Here is a 17,567-nt window from a genome sequence, read left to right on the forward strand (position 1 = left end):
TTTGGGTTGAAAGCTACTGAGATGTTGGGGTCTGTCTGACCGCAGTGTGATCATTAACCCTGTCTGTGTACTGAACCTGCTCACAGCATTGACCTCAGTCAGGCTGATACCTGAAACCAGTCCAGGGAAAAGGTCGTTCATTCACTGCTCTGAAAACACAGCAAGACAGCTGGACGCCTCTTTAATTTCTGATATGTTTTTAAACGTAATTGATCGTTTGAACTGCTGTTTCTGCTGGACTGTTGTACAAAACACACCCATGTGGTTCTCACAATCACTGCACTGAAGCTGCATGTTGAGAATAAACAGGTGCTTTTTTTTAAGGCCCAACATTGGAAATGACAACACATGGGAACAACAAACCAAAGTCCTGCTTGGAGCAACAATGTTGCTTCATTGCCTGGTTACTCTCAATCTTATGATCCCCTTCAGCCTGAGCCAGGTACATTTTAGTAAACGTGACGCAACATTGTGGGAAAATTCCACTTTAAGGACTCTTATTTTAATGACTGGTGTAATGCTTGATGGATGAGTGTGTTGAGGGTTTCGTCTGCAGCAGGTTTCAGCCATGGTTTCTTTCTGTCCATACCTTCAGTCTTTCACAACGTGTTGAAAGTACACGGCGACGCCTCAACCAATCAGGTCAGCACTGAAACCACCTGATGTCTGAACCAGGACTTCACCTTTCTGTCCGTTCGGAGCGGTACGATGATCTCACCTCAGATTTCTGGACAGCTATGATGCTTCTCTGACACAGCTTCAAAACCCTTCATGTCTAAACGCCCGGTTCTGAGGAAATATCAACCGTGAAGTCATGTCTGCGCTCAGACTCTTGTGCTGTTTGCTGATAGCATGTTGCCTCAGTGAGGGGAAGAGAACTAAAGGAAGCAGAGAAAGTAAGTATGAGTCGACTGAAAAATGTGACATAAAAGACATTTTTGTTGCTTTATCTTAAATGGAAAATTCATAAAGACAGAACTGATATTGTGAGTAGTTCTAGTTTATATTTGTACTGGTCCACAAAGTCCTTAAATACATCTTGTACTTTATTATATAAATGACATAAAATTTAAACTAACTCAACCAGATATACAGAGTTTTATTTCAGCACAACACAAAAAATTAAATGACCACTTAAAACGATCAGTTTCTCTGATTTTACCCTTTATTGATATATGTTTGAGTAAAATGAACATTGTTCTTTTATTCTATGAACTACTGACAGCATGTCTCTGAAAATCAAAGCAAAACGTTAGTATTTATTTGCAGAAAAAGAGAAATGGTCAAAATAAGAGATGCAGTGATACCAGACCTCAAATAATGCTAAGAAAACATTATTTTCATTTAGAAATAACAATACTAATGTTTTAACTCAGAAATCAATATTTGGTGGAATAACCAGGAGGTTTACAATGGGGTTCAGTCCAGCGGACTCTTCATTTTTTCCAGATTTTTATATTTTAAACAAATTTCCAAGTCGCTTGGTGCAAAAGTGCTCAGATTTTACTTGTTCTATTGAAAATGTTGCCACTTTTACCCATTTTCTGATTCCTAATTTTGATTTAAACTATCTTTGAAATGTTTTTTGTTCATCTGTACAGTCTGTAAACTTCTTATATCAAACAAACAAACTGGAAAAAATGTTTTTTGAACCACCTTCAAATTTTCAACCAAATCAGAATTATAGCTTGAGCAAAACTGGTAAATTAAAGTAATTTTTCAAAGACGGCTCAAAGAAATATTTGTTCAGTGCAGTTCAAACCAATAAGAATAATTAATCAAATCAGGACGGCGCTTTATCTATCATTATAATCTTCACATGTGGTTACGGTTGTTGTTTGTAGCTCCTGGCAAGCAAACGGATCCATCTGTTTAAGCTTATGTATATTTGAAAACTTTATATACACGGCATGTTTATTTATGCCAAAATGTGGCAACAAAAGTCAGCAAATCATGTCTTTAAAAATCTGAATTTGTCTTAGTTTTATATGTGGACATGGATAATCCAGTGTTGCAGTGAAGAGACCAAAGAAAGAAAAAGCAAATCAAAGAGAGTCCATATCTGCTCAGAAGGTTTAATAGTTAACTTCAGATTGAGCAGCAAAAAGGAACTTGATCTTTGATGTGAATATCAAAAGAGTGAAAACCAACAAATGTCGCGAGAGATATTTTGGTCAGAATCTGCAGGATTTCGTTCCTATTCCAAGAGAAACTCTTTTTTTATGCTTAGAAAACAATGACAAGTTGATGGGGGAAATGTTTTGCCTAAATTAACCAAAAGAGAGATTAATCTTGCTGAGGCATCTGTGCATGTCTGCCAACAAATCTGTGTAACTTGACAATCAAAACAAAATGTTGAAAGCAAGCGATTAATCAAAAAATCTCACTTTACTGTTTTATGTTTAAGTTCCTGTGGAGATCTGGGGAAATATTTACAGAAGTTTGTCACAAACACTTCATTCATTGCCAAAAAAAAAAAAAAAAGAGCTGCTGGGATGAAACATTGGCTCATTTTGTGAACAACAAACAAACTTTTTTAAAAAATTCAAAGAACCTGTTTATTGAACTCAAGACTGTTTGTGTATTTTTTTGTGCGTTTTTTAAAAATTTATTTCTGGAATGGAGAGAGGCGTTTTAATGCCATTAACATTAAATTAAAGCTGCACGGTATTTGGACAACCAAGGGCTTTTCTATGTCCTTTTGTTGAGTAAAATCATCAAAACAGTTGAAACGCATGATTGAAATAATGTCCAAATGTTTACATTATATCCATAAGGTACACAGTTTTATCTGGGTTTAAATTACAGGTTATATCACTGCTGTTTTGTTATCATGCTTGTGAGATTTACATTATTTTGTGCGTGCATTAGTTTATATCTCAAATAGACATTATTCAACTCTCTTTAGCGTAGAATAGACATGGATAATTTTAATAATTTAAACCAGATTTGATGTTATTTATATTGAAATATTTGGTGTATAACAAATTAGTGAAGACATTTTCTGATTGTTAAAGTCCAGCTATGAAATCATTTGTTTTGTAAATCAAGTTACTAGTTGGATATACTTTCAAGCGTTGCACATAAATGAAAACTAAAGTGAATTTTAGTGAAATGCAATGTTCGCCTCCTAAACCTACATAGTAAACATCCTGATTTCACTGCAACTAAGACAAAAGCATAACGAGCAGCGCCTCTGTTTGCTCTCTGAGGTGCGACGCACCCAGAGGACGTCGTCAGGCTGAAGGAGCTTCATGTCAGCGGTTCCGTGTTCAGGCTGTTTTTGGGAGGTGAGGACACCTGCATGCTGGACCCTCTGCAGCTGCACACTCTCACCTCCTGTGGTTTCAACAGCAGTAATCCCCTCATCATCATCACTCACGGGTGGTCGGTAAGGTCATCTCCTGCTTTCTGCGCACTTCACTGAACACAAAAACTCAGAACCAAGAGAAGAAACGTGTTCAAAAAGGATTACACGCAACGACTACTGCCGTTTGCACATTCAAAAATGTGTTTCAACATTTTTGCTTTGCTACACTGCAAAAACAAAAGATCTTGCCAAGTATTTTTGGTCTTGTTTATAGTGAAAATATCTTAGTACACCTGAAATGCGATACAATTAATTCATAACTTTTCAGCAAAATATAAAAGCTTATTTTAAGTATCAAATTCCTTAATATTGAGGAAAAAACACTTTCCCTCATATAACACGGGAAAATGTGTTGTCATAAGTGAAATAATTAGTTTTTTTCCCATCCATATTAAGGAATTATTGACTTAAAACAAGTTCCTATATCTTGCTAGTTACTTTTAAGTTAGTTTTGTCGGTAACACTATTTGAAGGGGGACATGTTGTGAATATGCTTATATCTGTCATCATGAAGTATCATTTAGTAAATAATGACACTTTTAATGCGAAGTTGACCTTTAATTTACTTTTAATGCCAGGTTTAATTGAACGTGTCATTATTTGCTGAATAATGCAAATTTGACACTTTAAATGAACTTTCAATGCAACTTTTAGAGCACCTTTGCATTAAAAGTGTCGTTATTTACTGAATGACATGTCATGACAAGTCGTAAACAATTATTAAGCGTCATTCATGTCGTTGAGTGATGTTATGTCACGTTTATGACAGTCGCATGTCATCAGATAAAGTGTTACCGTTTTGTCTCATTTCAAGATATTTCCTCTAGAAATTAGACCAAAATTACTTGGTAAGATTTTTCGTTTTTGCACTGTAGGAAAATGAGATTCCAACTTTATGATTTCTTGTTTTTCTCGTTCAAGGTGGACGGTATGTTGGAGAGCTGGGTGGTCCGGATGGCCACAATCCTGAAGAGGAACCTTGTGGATGTTAATGTGGTGATGACTGACTGGCTGCGTCTGGCCCATCAACATTACCCCTTGGCTGTGCAGAGCACTCGCACCGTGGGCAAAGATATAGCTCATCTGCTGCAGTCACTCCAGGTCAGATTCACTAACCAACGTGCAAAAATGTGGAAAAGATGTATTTAAATGTAATAACTCCCAAACAGAGAGAGTACCGGTACCCAGTGAGAAAAGTTCATCTGATCGGATACAGCCTGGGAGCTCACATATCCGGATTCGCTGGAAGCTTCCTGCGGGGTGCCGAGAAGATTGGGAGGATTACTGGTGAGTTTATTTTCTCTTACTGCCTCTCTTCTGACCGATCCAGAAAGGAGAAAGAAAAAGATTGGTGCACAAAACGCAGTAATAACAATGATAAAATATTGCATACAAATCTGAAATTATGGATCTGGGGAGAGAAAACATCTGGCTGAGGACAGAAGCCGTCTCAGATTTTAGAAATGTGACTCTCCACCAGTTCAGCATTAGCATTGAAAAAATGATGCCATTTCTGCAAGCCATACATTCTGGGGTGTGGACTGAGTAAACACTGTAAGAAAACATACACCATGGTATGAAACTTCTGATTTAATGTTGAACTAAGCAGCCTCTATGTTTAAGACATTTTAAAATACATTTGATAATTTCCAAAGCTCAAAAATTTAAATTTATAACTTTAAATAACTATGGATGTGTGCCATCATTTTTGTAACCCGTCTTAATCTGAGCCACTGACTGTCTTGAAGGACAGATTTTAAATCAAGAAGAGCTTAAAGGTGAAATATTTCAGCAATCTGGACAGGGTGTGTAATTCTGTAAAACAGACTGAGCAAATCTAAATATAACAATATCTACTAGTAAGGATAAAATGTAAAATACAACATTAAAAACAAACCAAAGTCCAGCAAAACCACAAAAATAAAATAAAAAGTCTTTTAGTCATAATATGCACAATTAAGAAAAAATAAATAAATTAAAGAAAATCCATTTTAAAAAATGCATTTGCTATGAAAAGTCAATTAAATGGCTTCTAATTTTTTCATTTAATGTAATTCCAAGCAGTCTGAAAAACAAACAAACCATTTAATCTTTACGTTTACTTTCTAGGGGCAGGTAGGTTTTGTGGATCATTGATACAGGAAGAAAGGAAAATCTCTTAACTCCCAAAAACTGACAATGGAAGAAACTTTGAGGAACATTTATCCAATATTTTTATTTGTTAGAACTGATTGTGCAAATTAAGGTTGAGAGTTTGTTGTGATCCAAAGTGTTACTTTGGTCTAAATGCAGCTGCATCCTATACAAACACACTGAAATGATTCAGTTTTGATAAAACAGAAAAAAAAAATACTTAAAAACAATATACAGAGCGCCATTCACACGCTCAATTTCTGAATGAAATCAGGATTTACTGGCACATCTGTAAAGTATCTATTAATAATGACACAAGCAGCCACTTAGATCACATTTAAAATTTCTAAACAACTTTAAAAACTTTTCTTTTTTATCAATGTGTTTGTGCTATTTTGGGTTTTTGCATATTTGTAAACTAATGCTCATTATTCTCATTTCTTTTTGCATTCTTTTGGAGAAGTGTCGTTCCTGTTTAAAACATTCCCTGTCCCCGCAGGTCTCGATCCGGCAGGGCCGCTGTTTGAGGGCATGTCTCCCACAGAGAGGCTTTCTCCTGATGATGCGGAGTTCGTCGACGCCATCCACACTTTCACACACGAACGTTTGGGCCTCAGCGTGGGCATCAAGCAAGCTGTGGCGCATTACGACTTCTACCCCAACGGAGGAGACTTCCAGCCCGGATGCAACTTTCATAACATTTATGAACACATAAGCGACTACGGGATCCTTGGTAGGACGAGTAGCACTGAAAACAATTTTAAAATACTGACTTTCAGCTTCTTATTCTCTCAGAAACAAGAGTAGCATAAGTCTCGATGGTTCACTATTTGGATGGAACATTTTATTTCTTTCAAAACCATATTTTTGCTGGAATAAACGTAAAACTAGATTACAGTATTCAGAGAGTCTTGTGAAAGTATTCACACCACTCTCCCTTTTCAGCTCTCATTGTGTTACAATATACTTCCAAGTAATGCTTAAAGGTGAAGTGAACAAAAGGTGCAGGGTTTGCAAAGAATAAAATAAACTGAGAATAGTGGCATGTACAGCTCTGGAAAACATTAATAGTCCACTGCACTGAACCCCCTTTTAAAACTTTCTAGTTATTCCACCAAATGTTGATTTCTGAATTCTCCCCGAGTTAAAACATTGGTGTTGTTGTTCCTAAATGAATATGAACTTGTTTTCTTTGCATTATTTGAGGTCTGAAAGAGCTGCAGCTTTTTTGTTATTTCGACCATTTCTCATTTTATGCAAATAAAAACGACACTTTTGCTTGGAATTTCAGAGACAAGTTGTCAGTAGTTCATAGAATAAAAGAACAATGTTTATTTAAATCAAACATATAACTATAGAGTAAAATCAGAGAAACAGAACATTTTAAGTGGTCTCTTAATTTTTTCTAGAGCTGCATATATTCAGCACCCCTTACTCTGATCCATCACAGGTCACCTTATTACTGTTTTTAGAGGTTTATTATACATCATTATTTAAAAAACAGCATCATGGAAAACACAGGAAACACACCAGGGAGGTCAGACTAAAGTTGCCGGAGACGTTTAATGCATAATTAGATTAAATCATCGAGTTCTCTGTCAAGCCGCCATCTGAAAATAGAACGTATGAAGCGACTACGAGCCTACCAAACCAAGCTGTGAACCATAAAACATGCTGGGCAAGAAGATTATTAACCTGAGATGCAACAAGATCTCCGTGGTAAATCTGGTGGAGCTGCAGAGATCATTTTTTGACAGTTCAAATAAAAGTCCCACACCCAAATCTGCTCTTTATGGAGGTATGAGAGGACAAAGGTCACTGATTTTCTTCACGTTTCAGACTTTTAGATGGAAAAAGAAATGAAAGAAATACTAAAACCCAATAATCGATTTACATCCACTTCCAAATTACACACTACTTTGACCCCCATGTGTCATTTTCAAACCACTGCATGTGGCACAGTGTGTTCAGCTGCTCCAAAATATTTCTGGTTAGCTGCTCTCTGTGCTCTACCATAACATTTTAATTCCTTAATTGCTCTTTCCAAATCAAAACATTGGTGGTTTGGAAGCCACATCTTGGGCAGCAGTTCATCTTTTTGCTTGCCGACGGTTTGATTTTGATGCATTTAATTCCCTCCGGTCCCACAGATGCTGTTCTGGAAACTGTGGTGCCCTTCAATTGAAAACACATCTGCGTAATCTGACAGCGATAGCCACATTAAAGCGACTGTCATCCTTAGGAGATAATCGGCAACATGTGCCGCTTTGTCCGTGAGCTGCCCCCAGGCGGCAATCAACAATCAGCGCAGAGCCGAGATAAATACAGCGAGAAGATGTGACAGAAAGATGCCACTATTGTATGATCCGACCCTCACAGTAATGTGTGCGGTTTTGTCCTGCTTTCCTCACAGGCTTTGAACAGACGGTGAAGTGCGCTCATGAGCGCTCCGTCCATCTGTTCATGGACTCGCTGCTGAATGAAGACAAGCAGAGCATGGCCTACAGGTGCAGCGACAACAGCGCTTTCGTCAGGGGCGTCTGCTTGGACTGCCGGAAGAACCGCTGCAACACCCTGGGCTACAACATCAAGAAGGTCCGAACGGCGAGGAGCAAGAAGCTCTACCTGAAAACAAGATCCCGGATGCCTTACAAACGTGAGAATGAACTCTGAGAATAATGAGAATATCATTATTATTTGTCTGTAATTATTGAGGTAAACAATAATATTGTTCTTTTGAGGCCATTTTCAAGTGATAATGGCATAAAAATGCAAGTTCACCATTTTAAAGACTAATAAGATTTAAACTTGTAAAGAACAGTTCACATCAGGATTTTAATAAAACCCAACAACCAAAAACAATAAATAAAGACAGATAAAGTCTCTGTAAGCAAAACAGCTGGTCCAATTTTTTTTTTATCACAATTAAAATGATCAAGTTCACCTTAATTCATCATACAGTTAATTGATTGCTGATTGAAACAGGCTTAATTAACACTTTTTTCATATTATGCCACGTTACAACCTCAAACTTCAGTGTTTTTAAGTGAGACTTTATGTGACAGATCAACTCAAAATAGTGCATGATTGTGAAGCTGAATGAAAACAGTTCATGCACTGCAAAAACAAAATCTTACCAAGTATTCTGGGTCCGGTTATAGTGCAAATATTTCAGTTCACTTGAAATAAGGGAAAACTAACTTACATGCAACTTCTCAGCAACACAGAAAAACTCGTTTTAAGAAAATAATTGCTTAATGTTGATGAAAAAGTGCTAGTTCCACTGGCAGATTATTTCACTTATAACATGGGAAAAATATCTTGCTACAAGTTAAACGATCTGCCAACGGAACCAGTACTTATACATAAATATTACAGAATTATTGACTTAAACCCAGCTCATATTTCTTGCTGAGAAGTTATATGCAAGTTAATTTGGTCTCATTTCAAGTGTACTGGGTTATTTGCACTAGAAACTGGACCAAAAATACTTGGTAAGATTTTTTTGTTTTTGCAGTGTGATTTTCTGCAATTAAGTTTAAAAAATTCTGAAAAGTGTGGCGTGCATATATACTTAGTTCCCTTTAATCGTATACTGCCAAACAAAAAAAAATAAATTCGGTGCAATCAAAAGCCTTCAAGTTCAGCTGTGTGTAATTTAATCTTTAACGTGAAGATCAAATTAATATAAATGCAGCTGGTCTAGTGGGAGCTTTCAAATGTGGAAAAAGTAAGATGTGTGAATACTTTTTCAAGGCATGGTGTTGTCTGTGTGTTTTCCACGAATCAAAAGCTGTTTGGTTAGTTTCTCGCTCTTTTTTCTGCAGTCTATCATTACCAGTTCAGGATCCAGTTTGTTAATCAGACGGAGGAAATCAAGCCGACCCTCATCATCTCCCTCCAAGGAACTGAGAATGAGAGCGGAGAGTTGTTCATCACAATGTGAGTACTGCAGCAGATCTGGTGCAGCGCGCATCTGTGCTTTCAGAGAGAAAAACCAACTTAACAACAGCAGCTGACAAACAAACTGCTGCATGACAGAAAACATGAATACGAATTGAATAAATTACTACAGCAGGACATGATTCATTCACAGTTATGCTGTGTTTATGCTATGTGCATCAAAGAGCTTTAAACAAACCACTGCCTGCAGAAAAAAACTCAACTGATTTCCTGCTGTGGGCCTTCGCATCAGCAAGCCGTCACTCTCCAACAACAACATGAGGATTAAACGATAGCCTTGTTTTTATTTACTCCCCTCGATGCAGAGATGAAGGCATTCGTGAAAACACAACTCTTTCCTTCCTGATTACGCTGGACAAAGACTTGGGGGAGCTGATGATGCTGAAGCTGAGTTGGGAAGTGTCTGATATGTGGAAGAACGTGTGGACTCGCATGCAGAGCATCTTTCCGTGGGGCGGCCAGGAGAGCAAACCTCAGATGATGTTGGGAAAAATCAGCGTCAAAGCAGGAGAGACACAGGACAGGTACAGCGCACGGTACTGAAATTTCAAATCGTAGTTCCACATCTGACAGTGGAAAGCATCTGGGCTTTTGATGCCATCTAGTGGACACTTCATCGGTATTTAAGCTTTTATCTTACAGTGTAACCACATTGTAATGTTTTGGTTTTTTTCAGGACATCATTTTGTTCCATGAATAATGATGGACAACAAATCGAAGTTGCTCAAGATAAAGTGTTTGTGCGCTGCAAAGAGGATGAACCGGCGCGCCACAGGAGAAAGCACAGCAGACTGGTTCAAATTAATTAATCCGCTCAACAGACTAAATGATACCTAATGGTCTCTTCATGATGAGGCTTTGCAGAGTAAGAAATCAGCAAAAAATAAATAATTGAGGGGGAAAATTAACTGAGAAGTTTGTCTGGAAGTTAAAAACAAGCAACCTGTTGACACTGTGTTTACAATGAAGTGTGATGAATGATGGGTTGATTAATAAACTACATCTTTTTCAGCTGACAACATAAGTTAGAATAAGTCAGTAGGTTTTATAAACCATGTTCACATTACATTGTTTGCACAAAATCATTCCCAAACACTGGAGATTTCACCAGCTCAGTTCTGCTTATTTTGAGCTCCTTTCAGTGTGAGCTGTTTTAGAGAATCTTGTTATTTTAAACATCAACATCTACACTCGCATATAAAAATGGCAGAATCTGTAGAAACATAGCCTCCTGACCAAAACTGCAGCAGTGGTTTCTGGTTAACAACTAAACATTTGTCATTTCCAGCAGCCATTGTATACAGCGGTAAGACCAGCTGACCAAACCTGCTGGTCTTCAAATAATAATAACTATTGACAGACAAGATATCAGAGCAACAATGAGCATCTCCATTAATTAACAGCCATTACATAACTGGATTCTCTTTGACCTGCTTCAAAATAAATACCAACAACCTGGCACAAACAAATTATGAAACCTTAGCTCACTTCAAGGAAACAAACACTTGTAGCAGCACTATTCTCTAAGTGCTGCTAGTTTACTGAAACTAACAAATATTTGATTTATTTCAAACAGGTCTTTAAAAACAAGCAATATGTAGGACAAAATAAAATCATGCATACATAACCAAGAACAAAAATAATTAGCTTACCACTCCTTTTCTGTTTAAAAATGAGTGGTAAGAACACTTAATTAATCCTATCCTTTATCTCAATTTAATTACTTACAATGCCCTAATTATCAAAAATTTGTAATTAAAACCATGTTATAATGTTCATGTACTGTGCTAAATAGTCAAATAAACTGCATCACATAAACAAAATGACTACAAACTCATAAGACAAGAAAATCTACTAATACATAATAATGACAATTTAAATAACAATCTGACATAAAGCCATAGAATAATTACCAACTCCTTGCCAATGTACACAGATACATTCTTAATTTGTGTTTTAATTATGACACTCTGGGATAAACGGCCAATTTTTACTGAAATAAATAGCAAAATACCTGCAGCATTCCTTAAGGAAGATTGCTAAGAAAGTTTCAAGTCAAAATGGAGAACAATCAGGAAGTGTCACCTGGAAAAGCTTTCAGGGTTTCCTCCAGAAAACCTGCTGAGCCCAGTGGAAGAGCTGCTGGGCTCGTCCATCAGTGGTCTGCTGCGTGTTTGAGTTAAAAAATGTCAAGTTACAGAAAGTCTGAGGTGCAGGATCAGGCATCAAAACTCAGAAACAACAGCGTGTGAAGCCAACGGGAAACTGATGGGACAGCACAATTGGTTCACAACTCCTCAGTCAGTTCAATGTTTCAAATATAAACCTTTACTTTAATCTGTATTTACCGTCACTGGTGGAAAAAAATCCCCATTTAAAATAACAGTCCATAGCCTGGTGGCCCGCCAGGCTGATAAGACACTGGGAGAAACTGACTTCTGTCTATAGCTCTGGTTGTAAGCGGGAACCCTGTCTATATTGCTATGTCTAAATAGGAACATTCTGTTTATATTTCTAAGTGATCTCTGGGCTGCTCTTGGTCCTATCCCTCACCTAGGACCAGTTTGTCCTGGCAGACCCGACCCAAATAGAGCCATGAAGCCTCCGATGGCTCCTAGGATCACTGGGACACTCAAACCCCTCCACCACGATAAGGTGGCAGCCCACGGAGGGGAAAAAACAAAGACAGAAACAGTTCCATTCTCTGACCTGAACTGATCTGGGGAGAGGCCAGAAGGTGGCGCTCTGGTGTTTCTAACTAAACAACCAGCTTAGTTAGAAACAAAATATTTTCTAACTAAAAAGTATAGTTAGAAACTAAGCTTCTTGTTTTCTCAGTTATTTTTCTCTCCACAGAAGCTACACCTGGTCTGGCGTTGATTAGCTGTGGTTGGTTCCTGGAAAAGGTCATTGGCTGACATGATGCTGCCATCACCTAACCGTTCTCCCTCTCCTTTTCATTTCCACGAACATGGAAAGTTCTCCTGATCAGTTGACCTGTTGTTGTGTTCCTGCTTGGTCTTCTCTCAGCTCCAGTCGGTCATGGCAGATGGCTGCTGGTACTGAGCCCGGTTCTGGTTCTGCTGGAGGTTTCTTCCTGGTAGAGGGGAGTTCTTCTTCTCCTCTGTCGCTACATGCATGCCCTGTATGAGGGACTGTTGTAAAGTGAACAACTCGACACAAGCGATTTGCTTTCGCCCCCTACTGGTCAGATGGAGTGAATGCTGTAAGTAATGACTCTATACAATCTGCTAGGTTTTATTTGGTACAACTTTTTAAATTACTTTATAACTAAATTAGCCTATGAATTGATAACTTGGATCAATAGTAATCTGACTAAATTGAAATGATTTTTCATAAAATGCATTGATAACATTGTTGTGAATTAGCGTTATAATTATAAGCTTTTAACCTTTTGGTATCTACTGTTATGGTTTTGAATGTTTTGGTATCTACTGTTATGGTTTTGAATGTTTTGGTATCTATTTTGGGGGTTTTGAACTTTCTTGATTTGTTTGTTGGGGTTTTTGTTTGTTTTTTTATATTGTTTTTTGGTGGGAATCATTTGTTAGTTCGAAAGTTCAATTTTATATATTGCCAATTCACAACAAATGTCATCTCAATGCACTTTGAAGTAACTATAGTTCAATCACATATACTCCAATTTCTAGGACAATAAGCTCAGTTGATTATTAAAGTAGTTTAAAAAGTTGTACCAAATAAAACCCAGCAGATTGTAGTCATTACTTACAGCATTCACTCCATCTGACCAGCAGGGGGCGACAGCAAATCGCCTGTGTCGAGTTGTTCACTTTACAGCAGTCCCTCATACAGGGCATGCATGTAGCAACAGTGGAGAAGAAGAACTCCCCTCTACCAGGAAGAAACCTCCAGCAGAACCAGAACCGGGCTCAGTACCAGCAGCCATCTGCCATGACCGACTGGAGCTGAGAGAAGACCAAGCAGGAACACAACAACAGGTCACCTGATCAGGAGAACTTTCCATGTTCGTGGAAATGAAAAGGAGAGGGAGAACGGTTAGGTGATGGCAGCATCATGTCAGCCAATGACCTTTTCCAGGAACCAACCACAGCTAGTCAACGCCAGACCAGGTGTAGCTTCTGTGGAGAGAAAAATAACTGAGAAAACAAAAGCAGTTGAAATAAATAATGCAGCAGAAATAGACAATGACAAACGGCAGCATAAATACAGACAGATCACAATAAACGCCAAAATGATGCAAGAACACATTCTCAAAAATCAATATACATTAAATTCTAACATTTAACACAAACGTTGGAAGATATTTTACATATCTAAAATAAATAAACAAAACAAAATTAATAATGAAATCTCTAAACAAAATTGTCCATAAAAAAAAGAAAAAAGAAAGAAACAATGGCTGGAGGAGGCCAAAGTACCAAACTGAAGACTTATCCAGTTTTTGGTAGGAAGAAAAAAATAAACAGATAAACTGAAGTCGTTTTGATAAATGTTTTAAGTTCAGCCATTTTCCTCTGTCGGCCGATGGGGAGCGATGAAGGGTGAAATCCGAGACAAAAAAAGATGATCCAGGAGGATTCCTGAAGGACAACAGGACAGAAAGACAACAAGACCTGTGCAGGTTTAAGGTTAATCCCTTTAACTCTGAAATTGTCACTTTTCAAAAACTCAAGAGACTTCTTAAATTACCTTCTTAGTAACCTTTATAATGGATTCCATACACATATTTGACTGAAGAATAAAGTTTGGTTGGTTAGTTTTTACACCTTTACCCGTCGGTAGGATTCGTCTTCACACAAACCCGACCGAAAGGCAACTAAGCCGTTCCCCATCGGGAGGGTTCATTATCACACAAACCCGACCGAAGGGCAACTAACCCCTTACCCGTCAGTAGGGTTCGTCATCACACAAACCCGACCGAAGGGCAACTAACCCGTTCCCCGTCGGGAGGGTTCGTTATCACACAAACCCGACCGAAGGGCAACTAACCCGTTCCCCGTCGGGAGGGTTCGTCATCACACAAACCCAACCGAAGAGCAACTAACCCCTTACCCGTCGGTAGGGTTCGTTATCACACAAACCCGACCGAAGGGCAACTAACCCCTTCCCCGTCGGGAGGGTTCGTTATCACACAAACCTGACCGAAGGGCAACTAAGCCGTTCCCCGTCGGGAGGGTTCGTTATCACACAAACCCGACCGAAGGGCAACTAACCCCTTACCCGTCGGTAGGGTTCATCTTCACACAAACCCGACCGAAAGGCAACTAAGCCGTTCCCCGTCGGGAGGGTTTGTTTTCATACAAACCCGACCGAAGGGTAATCCTAACCCTTTGGAACTGCGTGTGAAAACAAACACCGAACACACAACCTTTTATTACCCTCGGTAACAAAAGGTTACCAAGGATATCCACTGTTGGTTAACCAAAAAGATCTTTGTAACCAAGATCAGAACTCCTACATTTCAAATGACCTACCGTGTTTTTCTTGCGTGGAGTATTGTGCATGGAATGGATCAACCCCTTCGTTGTACTCATTAGTTACTAAATTTCTTGAACTCATCTGATGACTTCATAGCCTTGAGGAGTGGCTACCGGAAGTACCAAACCACATTTCCTGGCCTTGTATTCACAATCCGAGGCCATCTGGTGTCTTCGGAGTAATCGTTCCATCTCAACAAAAAGTGTTGATCAGCTTCCATATCTTCCTGGTCCATATACCATAGCTTCCTGGTCCATATCATGTCCATATACCATAGCTTCCCGGTCCATATACCACAGCTTCCAAAAGTCTAATTTTGGAATACTTTCCAAAATGAGACCAACACTGCACCAATTATACCATGTGGTGTTAAGGCCTTAAATTCTCTATGAGCTCAAAACTACCATCCACCGCCATAGACATTGGGGATGCATGTGGTTACCAAAAAAAAAGAAGAAAAAAGCTACCGCTATCCAACATTGATTAAAAGTTATCCAAGTTGAAGCAGAGACTCATACTGAAGATGTATGCTGTGACAGTGGATAGGAAAAACTTCCCTTTAAGAGGAAGACTTTCCAAAAAGACTTCCCTTTAACAGGAAGACTTTGCCAAAAAAAGTTAACAATGCACCAAGTAAGTAAGTTTAAGCAATGCCTCCTACTGAGGAGCCACATAAGACTTCCCAAAATAAGGTTTATATTGCACCTTATTTAAATTGGTTAGAGGTTAAGCAATGAGTCATACTGAGGATCCCATCTGGTGACAGTGGAGAGGAAAAACTTCCCTTTAACAGGAAGACTTTCAAAAAGAAATAATTCCCTCTAACAGGAAGATTTTCCAAAAATAAAACCTTCTCTTTAACAGGAAGACTTCCAGCAAAATGAACACTACACCAATTACATAAATTCATTATAAATAAGCTTAAGCATAAGCAATGCCTCCTACTGAGGATCTATGTGGTAAGAATGGAAAAACTGCCCTTTAACAGAAAGATTTTCAAAAAGAAATGCTTCCCTTTAACAGAAAGCCTTTCCAAAATAAGGTTGATAATAGACCAATTATTTAAATTGGTTAATTATTTAAATTGGTAAAAAGTTAAGACTTCCCTTTAACAGGAAGACTTTTCAAAATGAGGCTAACACGGCACCAATTATTTTAATTGGTTAACAGTTAAGTAAGCTAAATCAATGCCTCATATTTAAGATGCATGTAGTGACAGTGGAGAGGATAAACTTCCCTTTAACAGGAAGAACCCTCCAGCAGAACCAGAAGTTGGCTCTGTATGAAAGGCCATCTGTCACTACCCCCGGGGGATTTGAAAGGACAGAATAAAGAGAGAGACAGAAAAAGAAAAAGAGCTGCTCCAGGAGTATTTCTATAGGAGAAAAGAGTGTTAGTTATAGTAGAAGCTACTTTGGTGGCTTCATCTATGAGGAAAAAAAAAAAGTTATTTGCAACAAAAGGTCCTCCAGTTGCTTAGTCTAGGAGAAAAAATGGGTTAAAACAAACTTAAACACTGAAGGACAGGTCCCAGTCGATCCTCTCCAGATGGTAAACATGGAGCTCAGCTGAAAACCTGTAAATAAGAGATGGTGGATTACAGTGTGAACATTACCTCTGGGACCTCCGGCCTGCAGCTCCAGGAGATCTCTCCGTTGTCCATCCTCGTCCAGATGAAATGAAGTCAAATGACGAAATTGCACGAGGCCACGCGTTGTTTCGGCGCAAAAACTAATTGGTTTTCGCATTTGAATTGAACGTAAATTAAATTTGTTTGAGTTTTTGAATTATTAAAGTATGGAACTAAATATTAAATGGGTACAAAAAAATATAAAAGTAAGTATGTTAAAATATAAAGACCTCACCTTCACCCAAAAACATATTTGATATTCATTGGAAAGATAAATATTATCCTGGAGCTATACTAATGTCAATATAGACACATTATATTAGTACTAATAAGTAGGTATGTTGTCAAGGTTTATTATAGTGATATCTACAAAGCCTAAGCTGAATCACTTCTTACAGTCTCTAAACTGCATTTGCCAAGTTCTTGGCAGCCTTCTTTCTTTCACATCACAACTGACTTTAAGCCAGGAACTTCAGATTGTAGATATCAGATTCTAGTTGCACCTAAACCTAAAAAACGTCACAAGACCACAACAACTGCTTCAAACACTAAAAATCCAAAGACCGAAGGATTTACAGCAGCAGAATCCTTCTCAGCTCATTGACTCTCAGCAGAGAATCAAACCAAACCAGCACACCAAGAGGCCTAGCGTTGGCCTTCAACATTAGCAGCGTAGCAAAACCCGCAACCGCTCCTACCCTGAGATGTCTTCTGGACCCGCCATTGGAACAGTTCTTTGACTTAACCAACCTTTGATGGGTCGGGCGGATCCGCCAGGCACCTTGTAGGGAATCCTCAGCTTGACGGAAGCGATCCTCAGCTTGATTGAAGGGAATCCTCAGCTCGATTGAAGGGAATCCTCAGCTTGATTGTAGTATATCCAGAATCGATCAACTGCTAGCTCCAGACGCCATTATATCACCTCAGATGTTTCAGGGACGCCAGCAACCAAACTGCCGCTGAGAGGCCATGGTCGGGTCTCTCCTTGTG

The 17,567-nt window shown here is 38.5% G+C and overlaps 1 protein-coding gene across 1 annotated transcript; it reads left to right on the forward strand.

Annotated features, from left to right (window-relative positions):
* The first annotated feature begins 593 nt into the window (after positions 1-593).
* lipc (lipase C, hepatic type) lies at positions 594-10,482 on the forward strand. The gene is made up of 9 exons (XM_005816477.2): positions 594-896; positions 3,213-3,391; positions 4,292-4,471; positions 4,540-4,657; positions 6,003-6,236; positions 7,917-8,159; positions 9,331-9,445; positions 9,772-9,990; positions 10,143-10,482. The coding sequence occupies exons 1-9, from the start codon at positions 815-817 to the stop codon at positions 10,273-10,275; spliced, it is 1,503 nt and encodes a 500-aa protein (XP_005816534.1). The 5' UTR covers positions 594-814; the 3' UTR covers positions 10,276-10,482.
* Positions 10,483-17,567: the final 7,085 nt, after the last annotated feature.

Source organism: Xiphophorus maculatus, chromosome 4 (genome assembly GCF_002775205.1).
Source record: "Xiphophorus maculatus strain JP 163 A chromosome 4, X_maculatus-5.0-male, whole genome shotgun sequence".
NCBI lineage: Eukaryota > Metazoa > Chordata > Actinopteri > Cyprinodontiformes > Poeciliidae > Xiphophorus > Xiphophorus maculatus.